Below are 19,709 nucleotides of genomic sequence, written 5' to 3'. Positions count from 1 at the left end.
GGTCAGAGCTAACAGGTGTCTTCCTACATCACGTATAAGAAGGTTTTTTCTTCTTTTTTATTTTTTAAAGATGCATTTATTTTATTTATATGTGAGTACACTGTAGTTGTCTTCAGACAATTCAGAAGAGAGCATCTTATTACAGGTGGTTGTGAGCCACCATGTGGTTGCTGGGAATTGAACTCAGGACCTCGTGGAAGAGCAGTCAGTGCTCCTAACCACTGAGCCATCTCCCCAGCCCAAGAAGAGGTTTGAAATTCTTGCTCTTAGAGCAACTTGCTTGCTGGCAGGTCAAGGCACTGTCAGTCTGTCATTGTCAAGTACATCTAGAGTTAATCAGTTTTGGTTGGTTTCCAACTAAAACTATGTTTGTAGTTCACCCACCTGTCTGTAACACTAACATTGTCCTGTCTCAGAGCTGGAGTTGTGACCTAGTTGGTAGGCTGCTTGTTTAACATGCACAAGGTTCCTATGTTCCATCCCCTGCAGTGTGCATAAACCTTCTGTCGTGGTGCACAACTGTGAATCCTTCCCTTCAGGTTTTGTCCTTTTGTAGTCTTTTTTTATAAATGTTTATCTTATGCGTATGTGTATGACTCTTTTTTGCTTACTGGACTACATGAGACTCCCCCAAAAAAATCAGTCAAACAGAACAAAGAAACCCAACATTGAGATGTGAGCTATCCCAATTCTGTACTGAATTCTCCCCAATAGGCCTTTTTGTAGTCTTCTTAATTGTATGTGTATAGGTAGCTTTGTAGCATGTATGTCTACCCGCCATGTTCATGCCTGGTGCCCTTGGAGATCAGGACATCGGATCCCCTTAATCTCGAGTTACTGGCAGTTGTGAGCCATCATGTGAGTACTGAGAACAACCTGAGTCCTCTGCCAGAGCAGCCAGTGCTCTCAACTGTGCAGCCATCTCTCCAGTCCTCTGCCTTTTTGTAGTTCCTACCCTACCACGGATGGTCTCACAAAAAAAAAAAAAAAAAAAAAAAAAAAGCCTTCCTCCCTGAGCCGCAACCAGAAGCTTACATATCCTAAACTCTGCCCCCTCCCAAGCTGGATCACAGAATTCTTGGGGTCCTGAACTAGAAGAGACTTGGACCTGTCCAAGCTTGTCCATCCAGGCCCTACCTCATCACAGAAAACCAATCGGGTTTCTTTCTCCTCTACCGCCTCCCCCAAGCCCCGCCCCGTCACTCTCCTCCGGGTTTTCCCAGGCTGGTACTGCTCTAAGTCGTCGCAGCTGATGACGCGTCGCTGAGCGACGTAGGAAGGTCACACGGGCTCTTCCAACATGGCGGCGGCGGCTCTGCGGGGCGGCTGGTGCCGCTGTCCGCGGGTGAGCAGACTCGTGGGGTTGGTAGGGCAGAAATAAGGGGTCTGGACGATCGGCTCTTAAGACCTCCTTCTCTTCAGTCCCTGATCTCATGGTTTTTTCCTATGGGTTTGGGTCAGGGTTCGGTCATTGGGTCAGCCGAGGCTTGGGAAAGTAGCAGGAAGGCCTTAGGGAGGGAACTGATCCCCCACCCCCTCTTCCCCGCACGAAGCTGCCCGGGAACTGGTCACCTCTCACCTATGGATCTGTTCCAACGTGGAAGAGGGGGTCCCTGGTTTTTGGAGAGACGATGCCCCATTGAGAAAACGGCTTGATGAAAGTTTTTTTTTTTTTTTCTTTAAAGTGACATTCACAGTTCGCGTCAGAATGTCAAGTTCCCTTAGGAGAATGTTTCCTAAATCTCCACTCCTAATGATCAGCGTGGACGTGCGGGAAGTAATTCATGCTCTGGATAAGACCTAGAACCTTGACTTTGGTCAATGGCCTGTTATACACACTCAGAGTATAGTTCTTTATATTGCTGTTGTTTAACCCAGTCTCATTAGGTTAAGGAACCTGAAACCCAGAAAGGTTAAGTAATCTGCTCAGCCCTGGAGCTAGTAGGTTGCTGATCTGGTCTAAAGCCCAGATAGGTATGATTGATTCTACCGCTGACTATTAGGAGGAAGATGTAAAACAAGTTATTTATACTCCCAAGAGCAACCTTCAGTAACTATAGCCATACTGGTGGTATGCATTCAGACCTTGAGGGCTTGTTTGGAGGAACTATGTGGGAAGAGCAGGTATATGCTTAACTAAAGAAAGGCCATCCTCTTTGACTAATTGTGCTGAGGAAGAACACACATGTAGCTTTAAGGGAGGAAAGGGGAAAAAGAGACTAACCAGCTAGATCATCCAAATTAACCCTCACAGTCAGTGGGGTAACAAATGATACAGCCTGATCCTCTTCACTTCTGACCCTGTGTGAGTTTGGGATGTTACCAGTGATTACACGGCTAGGGAAAAAAAAATGGAGAAGAAAAATTTGTAAAATGAAAAGTGCTTCTGGTAGGTCATTCGGTTTCAGTGGGCCCATGCTGGACTCAACCGCACACAACTACAAGTTGATCATTTGGTAGGATCAAAAGGGGTCTTTCTCATGAAGTTACCCAGTTCTTTGCCCAGAGGGGCTCTGCGTTTAGACACTTTGACCAGGACATTACAGGTCTATTCCATAGTTTTCCCTGCACCAAGAAGTTATTGGTTTGTCTCTGAAAGTTCTCATCTGTACTTGTTGCAGATAGGCAGAAGTGGAGTAGGTCTTAGCAACGCTTGGGTTATGATGTTACATTTATGCTGCTCTCATGGTTTCCTGGTACCTGTCCCCAGTTTCAGGTATGGGACTAGGTCCTGGAGGTACAGATGCAACATTTTCTCTTTCTACCTAATTACAGCAGCCTCTTAGATTTTACAAAGACTGCATATCAGCTTACAACAGGCATGAAGTTAAGGTCAGCAAGTGACTCGTGGTGACCCTCAGAGTTACTCACTTTTCTGAATGGATCTTTCTCTTTTTCTCAACCTATTAGAGGTGCCTAGGCAGCGGAATCCAATTTTTCTCCAATCACAACCTATCCCATGGTTCAAGCTACCAGATAAGCCGGCCAGGAGGAGCGCTTACGCTGGTGAGTTACCCAGGAAGCCAGTAAGCAGACCCAACAGAGGTCTGGGGGGAAAGTCATGACAGCACAGTCACTTGAGGGAGTGTGGTGTGTTTTGGGCCTTCGTTATTACAGAGAGCAGCAGACCTTGGTTCTGAATGTCCTCGGATATGCTTGGTCAGCCTTTTGTTTTCTTTTGCCAGCAACAAGGCACTTTAACCTCATAGAGTAACACAGCCACTTAGCTGTGATGGCTAGAAAAGGCATCCTGTATCCTGTATTAGATTATGTTCTCCCTCTCTAGCTTCTGAGTTTCTCACTAAGCATGGGTGTTTATAGGAATAGAGTCACTTCCTGCCTTGGGTCTCATTGTGTTTTGGTCACTGCTCTTTAACCACACTTATGTGAGTGTGTCAGTGACTGAGTCCTCAAGTATGCGAGCTGGCCAGAGCCTCTCAGTTTCTTCCTGATCCTGTTATACACCCTTTCTAGGAATGAGACAGTTCCTTGTGATTCCTTTCCCCTCCGCTGCTTTCCCTTGTGGATTGATAAGACCTAGGGAGGCAGTTGGCCTTCGTCCACTGTAACAAGCCTAACAAGTATCAACAACACATGGGCACTTCCATTGACTTTCCTTCGTTTTAAAGACAAGAGTTTGTATAACTCAGGCCAGCCTCTGTGCAGCTGAGGATCCCCTGGTCCTCGCTTCCATCTCCTAAGTGCTGCAGTTTCAGGTGTGTGTGTGTGAGTCTATATTTGAACGTTTGTGAGTTTGTGGCCTTGCTTTAGTATCTTACTTTTGACAGACTTTATCTTTTAGAGCAGTTTTAGCTTCACAGGGAATTAAAAGAGGTGGGGATGTGGCTCAATTGCTAGAGTGATTTCCTAGCATGGATAAGGCCTTAGTTTTATAACACAGCATATACTGGACACAGTGGCACACAATTTTCATTCTGGCATTCTGGAATAGATGCAAAAGGATCAGGAATTCATGGTCATCCTTAGCTACTTAGCAAGTTAGAGGCCAATCTAGGCTATATGAGATCCTGTAATAATAAATAGAGTAGATTAGGCATCATGATGCATGTTTTTAGTCCTAGCTCTCAGGAGGTAGAGGGAAGTGGAGCTCTAAGTCCTAAAGTACCCTGGTCTACTCTACATAGAGAGTTACAGTGTAGCCAGTGCTTGGTAATGAAACCCTATCTCAACATATCCCCCTTTTACCTCAAAGAACAAACAAAATTAATAAAAATGTAACAAAAAGTACAGAGTCTCCCTGGCCACCTTCTCTCCTTTCCTGTTCCTCATTGTCAATGACATTGTTACAATTGAACCCGAGTGTATACACTGTTAAGATCTGAAATCTGGTTACATTCAGGTTCATTTCTGTATCATACATTCTGGGATGTTCTAACAAGCGTATAAGGATTTGTCTCTGTTACTGTAGAGAGAATACAGAACAGTTTCACTAACTAGGCATGGCGGTATATATTGGGAATCTCTAACACTTGGAAAGTATGACAAGAACATCAGAACTTCAGCTACACAGCAAGTTCAAGGCTGACTCCCAGACCCTACCTCAAAACACTCCTCTGCATAAATAGTAATGTGGGCAAAAGTGTTTACAGTTCAAGCCGCAGGACTTAAGTTCACTCCCTGTAACCCACTTCTCAAGTTTTTGTCTGATTGTTACATACAAGCCATGATACTGTATACTTACCAGTATCAACCAGACACTGTTCCAAGTGATCCTCTGGGCTCTGCCTGTCCGTCCATCCTTCTTTCTGACCCTTTGACAACCGTCAGTATTTTTACCGACTTTGAGTTTTACCATTTTTGGAATCTCACAGTTTGTGGCCTTTTTCATGTAGCCAAATATCAGTTGGTTAGTTGTATGTATACAGCGTTACCTTCAACCAGGGAGTACATTCACAGCCAAGGAAATACAGAAGAAACTAGAGGGACAATGCTCACAGCTCCCCCAAGCTAATGCTTAGCCAGCCTTATTATATACCCTAGGATGCCCCTCCTTGCCCAGGCAATGGCTCTGTCCACTGTGAACTGGGGACCGTCCTACATTAATTATTAATCAGGAATTCCCCCAGTAGGCCAGTCTGATCTGGACAGTCTCTCAATTGAGACTCCTTTTTCTGGTGACTCACAGCTACCTCCAGCTAGAAGTAGCTGATATAGTGTAAATACTGTGTCAGTAGTTGCTACACTGAAATTTTAGGGAATAATAAAAGTAAAACAAGGCTGGAGAGGTGGCTCAGTGGTTAAGGGCATGTATTGCTCTTGAGGACCTGAGTTCAATCCCCAGCACCCACATCAGGTAGCTTTACAACCGCCTGTAACCCCAATTCCAGGGCAGTCTGACACCTTTGAGATCTGCAGTCATGCATTCATATGCACATACCCACCCCTGCATATCCACACATGATTAAAACAATAAAAATAAATCTAGAAAAAGAAAAACAAGCTTCCATGTGTTCAGTTTTGGTTTGTTTGTTTTTGAGACAAGGTCTTGCTATGTAATCTGGAACCTGTGATGTAGACCAAGCTAGCCTCAAACTCACTGAGATCCAAACCAGGTTTAATCACAAACTCTATGCATCAGCCTCTTTTCTGTCATCGTTACTGTTGCTTGAGCTTATTTTTTTTTTAAGCATTCTTATTTAGAGAAGAGTATGTATTGCCACAGTGCACGTACAGAGGTCAGAGAACAGCTTGCAGGAATGTGTTTGCTCCTCCCACCGTGTAGGCCCCAGGGATGGAATCGGTCTTTTGCCTGCTGGAATTACAGCATGTGCCACTACGCCTGGCTCAGCAGCTTCGTTTTTACCTCAGTTACACGAGGCTATTCATGCAAGCATATGGTTGACTTCTAGCATATTCCTCCCCTAATGCTCTTCCTTTTCTTGACCCTCCCACTAGTCCCTTTTATTTCCTCGGCTTTGACTGTACTTTCCCCCACTAGCCCCCACTCTCTCACACGCATGTTTGATGTAGCCTTAAAATCTCACACCCACAACAGAGCAAATGCATAAAGATTTGTCTAAATCTAACTTAAATTTACTTAATAGGACTTAATATGGTTATTTCCAGTTGTATTTATTTTCCAGAACAGCATATAACTTGATTCCCCCCCCACCCCAGACATTTTTCTTTCTTTATATAACTCTGGCTGTGCTTTCCTGGAACTTATTTGTAGATCAGGCTAGCCTTGAACTCAGATCCACCTGGCTCTGCCTCTCAAGTGCTATAATTAAATGTGTGTGTGCTACCACCTCCAGCCATAACTTCATTCTTTGTGGCTAAAAAAAAATTCATACTCTTTGTCCATTTCTCTGTAGTTAGTCACCTAATTTGGTTCCATATCTTACGTATTGTGACTAATGTGGCAATGAACATTGGTATGCAAATTGACTTGCGGTTGACAATATCAATAGACATAAACCTGTGAACATATAGGGCTTATAGTGCAATTTATCATGGGTGTTTCTATAATCCAAACTCTGTTATAATAAAAGAGACATCTATTCACGGTTAAACACCACTGTCAACAGCGGGAGGAATCGGGCGCTCAGTGGGAACCAGATGCTGCCGTGTGTACCTTTCTTTTCAACCTCTAAATGTTCCTTCTTTTTTCAATTTTACATTTTTTCTAGACCAAATCTTATTCTTCTGGGAACAGAAAAGGGTTTTTATCAGGCTTGCTAGATAACATCAAACAAGAATTAGCCAAGAACAAAGAGATGAAAGAAAGTATAAAAAAGTTCCGAGATGAGGCCAAGAAGCTAGAAGAGTCGGATGCCTTACAGGAAGCCAGGAGAAAATACGTGAGTATCTCAGTCCCATCTTTATCCCCTGGACCAGAGCCCCTGGGGGAAGGCAGCTAGTCCAGGAGTGGTCACTCAGTCTGGCAAGCCTGTACAGCTCCATCCCCAGCACTGTAGATAGCACCAAAGTAATTACTTTTGGGAAAGCTCCAAAACATGCGAGAATGACAATCTGCATCATGTGACCCATGACAGCTTAGAGCCATAATGCTAATAAGAAATGGGGCATAATGCTGGTGTCATTTGGTGCTTGCTGCTGTTTCTTCTTTTGTGTGTGTCGTATGTGTGCGTACATGTGCACGTTTATGCATGTGAAGGCCAGTGGACAGTGTCAGGTATCTGTCTTTCTTGATTGGTTGCTACCTTATTTTTTTGAGGTTGGGTCTTTGCCTGAACCTGAAGTTCAGCGAACTCTGTTGGACTAGCCAACAGTGAACATTAAGGACCCACCTGTCTCCACTTCCTGACATCACCTCACCCCTTTTCCAACCCTGGACCAACAAGCACATGCCTACCTGCCTTGGCTTTTTATTACACATGCGTTCCGGACATGGAAGAGTCTCATGTTTGCATAGCAGGCACTTTATGCACTGAGCCACCTCTCTGCCTGATTACTCCCTGGTGTCTCTCAAACAGCCATCAAGTTCTGAGCCCTGGGACTGGTCTTAGCATCTTTATACCATTCAAGGGCTCTGTAGGGAGACACAGTGGTCCTGTCTACCGATGAGCCGCTGAGCCTCCGAGTTCAGTGCTCTTAGCCCTGGCCTCTGCATTTGGCTCTGTTGATCCCCGCTGTTCCCCAGGAGGCTCTTTTCCTCCTGTGCATTTCCAAGCTATTTATTTGGAGGACACTCCTTGTGTGGCTTTCACCTGATGAAGATGGCCTTGTTTCATCAGTAAAGAAGAAGTTAGCTGGGAATAGAACAAGCCAGGGACCCAAGATTGAACTAGAGAAATAAAGTGGCATAGATGAGTAGTGGTTGGCAGAACCATCTCTTTCCACTCAGAGAAAGACCAGGGCTTAGGGATTCCATGTTCAGGGGGTAGCTACCAAGTGAACATGCATGCATGTGGTGGTCTGAGTAGGTGTTACCCCCACAGGCTCACATGTTTGCTTAGCTCATAGGGAATGACGGTGTTGGGAGGTGTTGTTAGAGGAAGTTGTCACTGTGGTAGCCGAGCTTTAAGGTCTCAGATGCTCAAGCTGGGCCTGTTGTGGCAGTTATTTTCCTTCTACTCTACCTGCTTGCCACCATGCTTCCCACCATGACAGCAGTGGGCTAAACCTCCGCAGTGTGAGCCAGCCCAGTTAAATGTCCTTTATAACAGTTGTGGTGGTCATGGTACCTCTTCCTAGCAATGAAACCCTATTTAAGACAATGGAGTTGAAGCTCTTCACAGGGCTTAAGCAGCCAGTGCTCCTCGGAACTTTTGAGTAGATGATCAAGTTCACTGTTATATCCAAATAAAAAGAGGAAAGTTTTTGATCCTAGAAAACCATCGAGTCAGAAACTGTGCGCACCAGTGAAGCAATAAAGAAGAAGCTTGGAGAATTGACAGGCTCGGTGAAGGAGGTAAGGCCCAAGGCTGACCTGACAAGGGCTGAAAATAGAACGGGGGATGGGGGGGGAACCTCTCCAACCCAGTTCAGGGTACGGATAGGTATAGGCTCTTCCTAGACGGATCGCACTCCCTGCTGGGTTGAGCATGCCCTCACTTTTGCTGACTGTTTCTCATGGCTGGGAATCCCTTCTACTCATCCCAGGGAGCAGCCTGATCTTTGGGTAGAATGCGGTCCTCGAATTGTCAGGACTGTGCTATAGGTCTGTGCAACATCCTCCCTTCTGTCTCTGTCTCAGTAGAGTCTCGATGAAGTCAGTAAGAGTGACCTTGGCCGGAAGATCAAGGAGGGGGTAGAAGAGGCCGCCAGGACAGCCAAACAGTCAGCAGAGTCAGTGTCCAAGGGCGGGCAGAAGCTGGGCAAGACGGCAGCCTTCAAAGCTATCTCCCAGGTGAGTGAGCCTGGCTCAGGCCAGGCAGGAGCAGGGACCCCCTCAGTGGTGGCTCTCAGCAACCACAGGCCTGTTCTCCCCTGCAGGGTGTAGAGTCAGTAAAGAAGGAGATTGATGAGAGCGTACTTGGACAGATGGGGCCCTACCGCCGGCCTGAGAGGCTCCGGAAAAGGACAGAGTTTGCTGGAGCAAAGTCCAAAGAAAGCAAAGTGTTCGAGGCTAATGAGTAGGTCCCAACAGGGTCCTGAATGGTCCTGGCCAATTGGTGTCTGTTTTCAGCGTCCTCTGGGAGTTGTCTGTGCACATCTGCTTCTCTCTCAGAGTTCCTGGCTCCCTCCAGAGAGCTGGGGTTTGGGCGATGGGCGAGGGAAAAGAGAAGAAGCTGGAGTTGAAGCTCCTGGATATGGAGCCATTATCTGCCATCGTCCCAGTGGTCATAGGAGGGTGGAGGTCCCTGGGGTGACCTCTGTGGGGCTGAAGTTCACTCCAGCTACCTGCCTTTTCCCACAGGGAGGCATTAGGGGTTGTGCTCCACAAGGACTCCAAGTGGTACCAACAGTGGAAGGACTTCAAAGATAACAATGTTGTGTTCAACCGTGAGTGTGGCCAGCCTGCTGGGTCTTGGGCAAGACAGTGGCAACAGATCCTAACCATGCACTAGACAGACCCCACTTTATGGAAGGAACGGTGGGATCAGACAAGGTTGCACCTCCTTAAATCTCCCCACTCAGATAACTGTAGATCTTGTCACTAAGACACTAGAGGGTCGCCCCTCGGAGAATAGTTACTGTCAGGAGTCCTGGGATTGACAGACGTGGTGTCAAGGCCTTTGGGCAGACTATGGGACTGCTCTTCACTTTGAGCCAGCCATAGGAGTTCTCGGGCTGAGCAGGAGAGCCGCTGGCTGCTCACCCTTATCCCTTCTCCTGGGAAGACTGCTAGAAGCCTGTGCTTCCTTTGTAGTGGAGGCAACGACCACCAGGGGTGGCATCCCAAATGTACAGCCTCTGTGAGGCTGTAGCTGAGTTTCTGCATGTTCACAGGTAGGTGGATAGATAATCCACATTCTGAATGAGGAGGCAGGCTCAGGCCTGCAGATGGCTTGCCTAGAACTGACCCATGTCAAGAAAAGGAGTCTTCCAAGGAGTTCTGAGGAACTGAGTAGGGTATCTCATCAGAAGGTCCCTTCCTCTAGCTCCTGTATGTATCCATAGGCTTCTTTGAGATGAAGATGAAGTATGATGAAAGTGACAATGTTCTCATCCGGGCATCCCGGGCCTTAACCGACAAGGTCACTGACGTGCTGGGTGAGTGTGGCTTCAGGGCCATTCTTTCTTTCCTGGCTGCAGCCAGGCCTGGGAGCTAAGCCCTAACCTGAGGGCTCATCTCCCTGCAGGAGGTATTTTCTCGAAGACAGAAATGTCAGAGGTGCTAACGGAGATCCTGAGAGTGGACCCAACCTTTGACAAGGACCGCTTTCTTCATCAGTGTGAGAGTGACATTATCCCCAACATCCTAGAGGTATGAGCCATGCCACAAGGCATGGTGGGGCCCTGACCTGCTGGACCTCTTCCCCATTCTGGGTGGTACCCTAGGAATGAGTCTGGATTACCTCAGAACCAAGTTACTAAGGCTGATTTCTGAGCAGATACTTAGCCTCTGGTACAGCTGTAGTCAGGCCACAGCCTGGGAGCAATGTCTCTTAACCTTCCCCAGCTATGGAGACCTGTGTCCTACCATGACAGTTAGGGTTCTCAGGTGGGAGCATTAGCCTTCTCCTATGTTCTGTGCTGGCTCCAGTGATAGCTATGGGGCGGGGGGGTTCTTGCCTTCCCTGTGGGACATGGTAATCCAGGTTGGGTTCCTTTCTGGTTTTGTGGTCATACAGTCATGGCTTTTGTCCCTAAAGCTCTGTATTATGCCTCCTGGTAAGGTGTCCCTAAAGCCACTTCCAGAGATTCCTGGGAACAGCCCAGGAGCTGCAGTTTTCAGACATTGGGGAGAAGCAGACAGCTAGTGCATTGTCATTCGGACCCAGGGCAACCGGACCATATATGAGCCAAGGACTGGAGCCACTGTCTTTGGCAGTCCTGACATTTGTACTCAGTTGTTCTTGCCTCTCTGGTTTGTAAGCCAAGGGAACGGATCTTGTTCAAGTCAAAGAGCAGCACAACCGTATTGGCTGGTTTTCTGTCTTTACCTCTCTGAAGCACTCAGAATATGGCAGGATCTGACGCAGTCCTACTCAGGTCAGGCCAGGCCTTCATTGCACCCTTCACAGTACCATGAGAAAGCCCACCAACCCCCTGGCCTCCTTCCACTTACCTCCTCTACTTACTCTTCCCAGTTTCTCAGTTCCTTCTCACTCTTTGGGCAGGGCTGAGAGGAGGAGGGAAGGGAGCTGTCACCAAGGCACCAGGTGTCATCCAGGCAGCCTCTTTCGAGCTGCACTGCAGTGATTTCTTGCTTTTTCTCTGGACAATTCCCTCACCCTCCTCAACACAACTACCAAGGTTTACGTGGCTGTGCTCTACCTCACTCTGTAGCCTGCCTGATTTCTAACTGTCCAAAGCCTGGACCTCAGGGAGGTGTACCTGGAAGGCAGCTCCTCCACTGTGAAGACTCCCCAGTCCCCGTGCCTTTCCTTGTCTTGCATTCAGAAGCCCAGGGCTGCATGAACAGAAGTGAAGGGATTTGTCTACTCCCACTCAGGACACCCACAGCTGCCTGTCACCTAACCTAGCCTCCACCTCTTCCCCAGACCCCAGCTGGTGGGCGGGGCCCCAGGGGTCTCCAGGGAAGGCTGTTGTATTCTGCTGCAAAAGCTCACTTACTTTTTTGTGATTATTTTTTTCCTTTTCCCTATTTAGGCCATGATTTCTGGGGAGCTTGACATTCTCAAAGACTGGTGCTATGAAGCAGTGAGTACTGTTTTTCTCTTCAGCCAAAGAGCAAAGCAAAGCAAAAACAAAAATCTGTCACCCTGTCAGGGCTAGGGTTTGTCTCAGGGCCAAGCATTTTTCTAGCGTGTATGGTGTCTTAGGTTCCATGCCCAGCAATGTGAAGATGATAGATGGATGGATGGATGGGTGGATGGCAAATATATATATACATACATACATACATACATACATACATACATACATACATACATACATACATCGATATAGATAGATAGATAGATAGATAGATAGATAGATAGATAGATAGATAGATAGATAGAGGAGGGATGGGATGGGGGATTCCAGTGGGGAAACTGGGAAAGGGATAACATTTGAAATGTAAGTAAATATCCAGTAAAAAACATTGAAAAAGAGAGAAAGAAAAAGGAAAGAGAAAGTCCATTGGGAGAGGGGTCTTCATGTCTAACATACTTGGTTCCCACAGAGCCCAGAAGCCCACCCACCTGTCCTTTCCCCTGCATGTGATGCACAGGTGCCCACAGATCAGGCTTAATACATGCATGAAGGCAAGGATCTACTGTTGAACTACGTCTTCAGCCCTGTTAACTAATGGAGAGGGGTGGCATGCGGCATCTATATGTTGCGTGTATGCATATTTACACGTGTAGGCATGTAGGCAGGCACAAGCATCTGGAGCTTGAAGATTGATGACAATTATTCTTCACCTAAAATGGAGGCAGGGATTTTTGCTGAACCCAGAGCTTACTGTTTCAGCTGTCCTAGCTAGCCAGCTTGCCTTTGGGCTCCCTGTCCCCTGTTTCCACCTACTGGGCACTGGATTTACAGACAAAGCTTCCACATCTATCCATCTCTTGTTTGGTTTTTTTTTTTTTTTTTTTTTTTTTTAATTTATTTATTTTATATATGTGAGTACACTGTAGTTGTCTTCAGACACACCAGAAGAGGGCATAGGATCCCATTAGATGGTTGTGAGTCACCATATGGTTGCTGGGATTTGAACTCAGGACCTCTGGAAGAGCAGTCAGTGCTCTCAACCACTGAGCCATCTCTCAGCGGTTCTTGAGATCCAGACTCCAGTCCTCATGCTTGGACAGAAAGTACGTTTCCAGCTGAGCTATCTCCCCAGAACCCAGAAACTAATGTTGGTTCAAGAGAATCACAGAAATGATTCTTGACACAGATGTAAAATTCCCAGGGTAGTGTGTTGTCTCTTTTCTACCCAGTTTAAGTGGCAATGATCAGTACCCATGTGAGATGCCCTGGGGTGTGCAGGTTTGTGGCTTCACATTCAGGAAGGTGGTAGAAGAACTCACTTGAATGTATGACGCTTTCCCTGGCACTTCTGAGCCCCACACATGGTAGTGACAGGTGCCTCATGGCGATTATGAGAGTTAATTGTGAATACTGAAGTATAATTCACAATGTCCCTGCAGGTCCTCCTTCTAATAAGATAATGTAACAGAGATTACAACAGAAATGTGGGTAGGCTTCCCGGCTGAGGAAGGACACTGTGTCCTAAGGAGGCCCTAGCTGTTTCCCAGAGTCAGGGCTCAAAGATCCCAGGGTCATGGTCAGAGCAGGCTGTGGGGAGGCCAGTGTCTGCTCTTTCCTGGCACCCTCCCTGTCCCCATGGAATTCCTGCTCTCGTCTGGTCTGCTCAGGCCACCTCACCTCACCTTCCTGGCTTCTGGCTCTGTCTCTCCAAGCAGGGTTGTGGGGTTTTTGTTTTGTTTTGTTTTTCTTCCAGCATCTTTGTGTGAAGCAATCTGAAGCCTTTTTTTTTTTTTTTTTTTTTTTTTTGGCTCATCCTATTCTGTACCGAGCTCACAAACAACTTGGGAAAAGCAGAGGAGAAGATCTGTCAGGTTCTCTTTTTAAATACTCCCCTGCACTGGTGACTAAGCCAGTGGGCATTTAGGAGAGTTCTCTTCCTCTTCCTCCTTTCTCCCTTCCTTCTCTCTCTTCTCCTTGGGAACATGAAGTTGTGGCTGATCTCTATCCAAGAATGGCCTGGTACCCCCTAGAACACAGCTGAAATCCTGGTTGCTTCCAGTGAGGTGTTTTTAACTTTTATTCTGAAGAAATGCATGGGTGTGGGGCATGGCAGTATTTTTAGAGTGCTTACCTCACATGCCGGAAGCTGTGAGTTTAATACTCGGTACTGCACACACGGCGTGGAGACAGCAGTTTACCATCCGAGCACTGCGGAAGGAGAAGCCGCACAGTCATCTTTTTTTTTTAATATTTATTTATTATGTATACAGCATTCTGCCTACATGTGTGCCTATAGGCCAGAAGAGGGCACCAGATCCTACTATAGATGTTTATGAGCCACCATGTGGTTGCTGGGAATTGAACTCTAGATCTCCAGCCCCAGAGTCATCTTTTACTACATAGAGTTCACAGCTAGCTTGAGCTACATGAAACCCTTATTTCTATAACAGTAAACAACAGAAACCCACCAGGTAGGGTTGGCACTGCTTTGTGTGTGTATGATGTGTTTATGTGTTTGTGCCATGATGCATGTGCGGAGGCCCTAGGACCATCTCAAGTGTCGATCCTCATTCCTTGTCTTGTGTAGAATAGTGCATTTTGCTCACCACTGTGAGTACACGAAGCTAGCTGGCCAAGAGCTTCCAGAGCTTGTCCTGTCCACACTTCCCATCTCACTGATGAAGGCTGAGATTATATATAGATATACAGATATACATATATACATACGTGCCCGACTTTACATGGGTTATGGAGATTTGAACTCAGGTCATCATATTTGTGCAGAAAGTGCTTAATCCACTAGGCCATCTCCCCAGCCTAGCACCACTGCTGATCGGTGGTGCTCCCACTTCTCTGCAGCACATCAGTTATGTCCATCAAAAAGTCCAGACTGCCTTGAACCATCTTTCTTCTTACTTGCCTCCTTGCTCAAACTGCTCTCCATGTGGCTACATGTCCCCCAGGCCCTTGGGGCAGTGAAAGGTAGCACCTCGGGTGTTCTGTGAGAGAGGCCACTCAAGCAGTGAGTTCTAGGGCAGCCCACAGGTTTGGGACAAATCCTAGAAAAAGACATCTGATTCCAGGCCAGGATTCCAGGGGAGGTGAGTCTGGGAACAGTAGAGATCAGCCAAAAGTCCCCCAGCTTACCCTGGGAGTATGCTTTGGATGGTGCTGTGAATTACCTACTACACTGATTAATACTGCTTCTACTTGGAAAAGGGCTCTTTCCATAATGAGAAGTGTGCAGGTCTGGCCAGCAAAGAGTAGTGTCCTGGGCTTGGACCTGTGCTCTTGGCTTCTGCCAGTCTGGGTGCTAGGACATGTAAATGCGGCTCTACCTCTGGGTGTGACCCAACCCCTATGGGTAGCTGACTACATGGTGATACTGCCTTTCATTGCAGACCTTCAGCCAGCTGGCCCACCCTATCCAGCAGGCCAAGTCTCTGGGCTTCCAGTTCCACTCCCGAATCCTGGACATCAGCAATGTAGACGTAAGTTACCCCCCACGGAAGCACTGAGAGTGAAGCACCAGCTGACATAGGTTATTAAATGAAGCCAAGCCTGCTGATTCCCACTACTCGCAGGAAGATTTTGAGTTTGAGGTCTGCTTGGGCTACAGAGTGAGTTCCAGGCCAATCTGGGTAACTTTGTGACATAATTTCAAAAGAAAAAGAAGAGGCCTACGAGTATATGTCAGTGGTAAGAACCCTGGCTTAGCATTTGTAAGGAACCAGGGTTGAATTCCCAGTATGGTAACAAAAGGAAAATGTATTGACCTGCCTCACAAAGCTTTCCATATTTCTGTGGTTGAAGTGTGATTCCAGCCAAGTGGTGTGGTTTAAGTAATAGGTTGATATTTGGTTGGTATTTGAGGGGTGGGGGGCTGGTCTCTATTTGTGTGCACACATTAGCACACATAGTACTCATACAAAAAAAAGAAAAAGAAAAAGAACAAAATTCTGTGTGGTGAGCCCAGCATGGAGGCACACACCTAGAATTCAAGTACTCTGGAAGTTGAGGCAGGAGGATCCCAAAAGTTCAAGGGCAATCTGGGCTAAATAACTTTATTGTAAAATAGATCTTGTTAGTGAGTATGGTAGCTCATGCCTGTAATCCCAACGTCTGAATCTGAGGTAGTGGAATTCAGGGCCATTTATAACTATATAGTGAAATCAAGCCCAGCCTATGATACCTGAGACCTTGTATGAAAATAAAAATAGGCTTTGCAGTAGATAATTGTGCTTGCGTGTAGGCCAGCATTTGTGCTAGGGTGCTTATTACAATTGGTATTTTGGTGAGGTTTTTATAATTTCAAGTGTGTTTATCAAGACACCGCTCATCCTGCATCCAGTGGCACGTGTGCTGTCGGGCAGGTGGTGAGCATTGCTGGGACCCCGTGTCCTTGAGACCCACTGGTAGTGGTGCTCCTCCCTCTGCAGCATGGGCCCAACAGGCAGTTGAGCTTCTGTCGCCTACAGGGTTATGAGCATGGGGTGGAAGTGTACAAGTCTGAGGCCCATGCTTCTGTGTTTCCTACAGCTGGCCATGGGCAAGATGATGGAGCAGGGCCCGGTGCTGATCATTACCTTTCAGGCCCAGGTTGTGATGGTGGTCAAGAGCGCCAAAGGGGAGGTGTATGAAGGGGACCCGGTGAGTGGGGCTCCGGAATGGAGGTTGGGATAGCTTCTCCCTGTGCATGCCTTCCCTGCACAGCCCCCAGCAGAGCCAGAAGGCTCTGGGGTTGGAGAGAAGGACCACAGCTGGAGTTGATGCCTTTTTGAAGTCAGAGCACTATTTCATCTGACCAGTCACCAGAGCCAGCAGCCCCGGCACCCCTTCCCTGTCTCCCTCAGTAGCCCTTCTGTACACCCACCAAGCCTGGCCCCTCACCCTGCTGGGTCTCCACAGGACAAGGTGGTGCGGATGCTGTACGTGTGGGCACTGTGCAGAGACCAGGAGGAGCTCAACCCTTACGCTGCCTGGCGCCTTCTGGACATCTCGGCCTCCAGCACAGAGCAGATCCTCTGAGGGCAGCAATGGAGTCTAGGCAGCTCCGGGCTAGACCATCATGGGACAGACAGACAGACACCTCAGCACATCTGATACAGCTGTGAACTGGCTTCTGCCCCAAGTTCTTCAGGACAGCTGTGAAACCAGCTGGACAAGGAAAGAGCTTGGGGTGTCTAGCAGGAGGGGGAATGTTCCCCAGAGCGTTACAGGGGGTGCTGGCAGTGTCAGAAGGCCCCAGCCCAGGGACTCGTGTGGGGTGAGGCCTGGCCTGCTGTTCTAAGTAGTCCATTGGCATTGCCTGCCAAGCCACTTTAGGTCCTTTTTTTTTTTTTTTTTAATCAGTGCTCTTACTTCCTGTACATAAGCCTAAGATCTGGACATAATAATAAAACACCAAAGCACAGAAGAGCAGTTTGAACAGTCTGGAGTGTATGTCTCTGCTGGGAAAGCTGGGGATGGGGGCCTGTCTGTCAGAGAGTGAAGGATTGTAGCCAGAGAGAGTGCTGCTTTCTCAGGCCATGACCCTGCCCCTTTGGAAAATAAACATCCCAGCTGTCTGGGATCTCTGTTGAATTGGGGGTTCCCTGGGACTGAGCAGCTTAGCACTAATAGGCGATGTTTGGGGGTATCCTCTTAAAACAGGGACTGAGGTAAGGGGTTGGCCAGAAAGAATAGGGATACAGACAGAAGTCCCGGTGCGGCTTCCTGCTAGTAACTGCCCATGACCTGGCGGAGTCCTGGGTGCTCTAGGAGCTGGAAGCTGGGGTTGTCTGGGCTGACAGTGGTGGGAAGGTCCAGTCTCCCGATAGGCAGGCCGGGGCGGGGTCACAAGCCCAAACACAGCTCCTAACACAGCCGCCACCCCCTTGCAGCCCCGCCCCCGTCGCCATGGGAACAGCCGCGGCGGCCCGGCTGGCGCGCGGCTCTCCTTCCTCCCTCGGTCTCCGCAGCTCCAGGGGCGGATGGGGTGGGCTGAGCCGGGGCTGCCAGAGCCTCCACCACTACCGCTGCCACCCGGGGAAGACCAGAGCAAAGCAGCGCACGAGTCCCAAGAGAGAGAAAGAGAGAGGGGCTGCAGGGCGGCCGGTCCCCGTCTAGGACCAAGGGTGAGGGGGGCGCGCTGTAGCCGGGGAGGCGGCTACGGTGGGGGAGGGGGTCTTGGGCCTTGGAGAACAAAGGGAGCGGGGCGGGGACCTGTTCAAACTGTGCAGCTCTGGTCTCTATGCCAGCGCGTTCGCACCTGTTGTGCGCGGGCTGGGCAGATCTAAGCTGACCTGTCCCGGCTCTCAGCGACCCCACCTGCGCGCACCGCTGGAGTTGAGTCCCCGCGTGGCTGTGGCGGCGGAGCGCACAGGCGGGGCATGGGCGTAGCCCGGAGACGACAGCACGGACAGGGATGATGCTGTGGGATACAGCAAAGGGGCGACTCCAAAAGGGGTGGATGGAGGTGCAGGAAGGGCATAGCCTCATCCCCGCGGACCCCGGGGTGGGTACCCCTCTCTCCGCAGAGCGCGGCGATGTGAGCTATGAGTGCGGCGTGGACACTATCCCCGGAGCCGCTGCCACCATCGACGGGGCCCCCGGTGGGCGCGGGTTTGGACGTCGAGCAACGCACGGTGTTCGCCTTCGTGCTCTGCCTGCTCGTGGTGTTGGTTCTGTTGATGGTGCGCTGTGTACGCATACTGCTAGACCCCTACAGCCGCATGCCCGCCTCGTCCTGGACCGACCACAAGGAGGCGCTGGAACGTGGGCAGTTCGACTATGCGTTGGTGTGATGAGGAACCAGTCCGGGGCAGGTCCTTAGAGAGATCCTGCAAGGGTCAGCCCCGTGGAGGGGTGCCAACAGCCTGGACTGCGCTCAGGGTTATGCCTAGATGCCCTAGCTCGGAGTTGAGGGCGTTCGGAGAAGTCCGGTCCTTACCCACCTTAGCCACCTATCTTCCATCCTGGCCAGGCCAGACCCCCCACCTGGTGCCTTTATCTACCCTGTCCCCTTCCGTCTTACTCTCACCCTCAGTGCTGATCCCTCAACACTGAATCCCTAGTGAGCGAAGCACCCCGCACCAACCTCAGCCTTCCCCAACTACCAGGCATGTTACATCCTTTCCTGGGAATGCAGACTCCTCTTATCTCTTATTTCTTTCCCCCTGTCATGGTCATCACCAATTTCAGCGCGCTCCTTGAGTTCTGGCCCTGGCACGCAGGCTCTCTTCCACTCACATTGGACGCTGCCTACCTATAATGCACGGTACAGCCTGCCCCAGAGACAGACCCCAAAAACCCCACCATGACTGCCGCTTGTGTTGATAATGTCTGGCACTTTATGTGCAGAAGTACAAGCAGGTTCATCCCCTTCCCAGACCCGGCCCCAGCACAAGTTAGAGTGCCTTTCCTTTGCTCCGCTTCTCCCATCTCCCTTATGTCCCCAGGCCTTTCCCTGGCCTTTCCCACCTCCCTGTCTCTGAACGGTGGCAATGATAATAAAAGCTATTATTAAGTGCTTACTGCATGTGAAGCAGATTGCTGAGTTAGCCAGTCCTGTTCTTAGCCTGTTTGCTTCCGAGGGTTTGTGACAGTGAAGGAACCAAGCTCCTGTTAGGATCCCCTAACAGGGGGACTGGAAGTCTAAGCCCCCAAGTCATTGCTCTGGAATTACAACCCAATTTTGCTGTTGCCTTTTTAAACAGCTGCCTAATCCTGCAGACACCCAATTTCATACACAACCCTTCAGTAGCGTTGGAGGTGGGGGGCTAGCAGCCACTTCCATTCCCCTAGCTCATGGTTTAGTTGAGACAACCCCACACATATGCACTCTTTCCTCCTGACCAGGGAGTCACAGGGGACTATGGGGAGTCAGCCTAGAGGTTATTTTCTAAAAACCATACCTCCAACCCCCAAACTCCTGAAGCCTGGTCCCTCTTGTCTCCATCAAGTGTCTCAGGAGCTGT

At 48.8% G+C, this 19,709-nt stretch overlaps 2 protein-coding genes across 2 annotated transcripts; both read left to right on the top strand.

The window, feature by feature from the left end:
- The first annotated feature begins 1,245 nt into the window (after positions 1 to 1,245).
- On the top strand, positions 1,246 to 17,167 carry TIMM44 (translocase of inner mitochondrial membrane 44). The gene is made up of 13 exons (XM_080940540.1): positions 1,246 to 1,345; positions 2,911 to 3,006; positions 6,651 to 6,821; positions 8,315 to 8,395; positions 8,684 to 8,833; positions 8,920 to 9,059; positions 9,344 to 9,429; positions 10,048 to 10,140; positions 10,230 to 10,354; positions 11,704 to 11,754; positions 15,153 to 15,242; positions 16,291 to 16,401; positions 16,660 to 17,167. The coding sequence occupies exons 1-13, from the start codon at positions 1,301 to 1,303 to the stop codon at positions 16,777 to 16,779; spliced, it is 1,359 nt and encodes a 452-aa protein (XP_080796666.1). The 5' UTR covers positions 1,246 to 1,300; the 3' UTR covers positions 16,780 to 17,167.
- A 608-nt stretch (positions 17,168 to 17,775) lies between these two features.
- CTXN1 (cortexin 1) lies at positions 17,776 to 18,699 on the top strand. Its single transcript, XM_080940611.1, has 2 exons — positions 17,776 to 17,867; positions 18,270 to 18,699. Exon 2 carries the CDS (start codon positions 18,288 to 18,290, stop codon positions 18,534 to 18,536), a length of 249 nt encoding a protein of 82 aa, XP_080796737.1. The 5' UTR covers positions 17,776 to 17,867; positions 18,270 to 18,287; the 3' UTR covers positions 18,537 to 18,699.
- The last annotated feature ends 1,010 nt before the right edge of the window (positions 18,700 to 19,709 follow it).

Source organism: Micromys minutus, assembly GCF_963924665.1.
Source record: "Micromys minutus genome assembly, chromosome: 29".
Lineage (NCBI taxonomy): Eukaryota > Metazoa > Chordata > Mammalia > Rodentia > Muridae > Micromys > Micromys minutus.
The sequence above is the reverse complement of the archived record's forward strand: the minus strand, read 5'-3'. Positions and strand labels throughout refer to the sequence as shown.

What these genes read in the sequence shown, in the direction of transcription:
- TIMM44 (XM_080940540.1), top strand. Translation starts at nt 1,301, where the DNA reads ATGGCGGCGGCGGCTCTGCGGGGCGGCTGGTGCCGCTGTCCGCGG. An exon ending in TGACAGGCTCGGTGAAGGAG is followed by an intron (nt 8,396 to 8,683) that starts GTAAGGCCCAAG and finishes CTGTCTCAGTAG; the next exon opens with AGTCTCGATGAAGTCAGTAA. An exon ending in CCTTCAAAGCTATCTCCCAG is followed by an intron (nt 8,834 to 8,919) that starts GTGAGTGAGCCT and finishes TCTCCCCTGCAG; the next exon opens with GGTGTAGAGTCAGTAAAGAA.
- CTXN1 (XM_080940611.1), top strand. Translation starts at nt 18,288, where the DNA reads ATGAGTGCGGCGTGGACACTATCCCCGGAGCCGCTGCCACCATCGACG.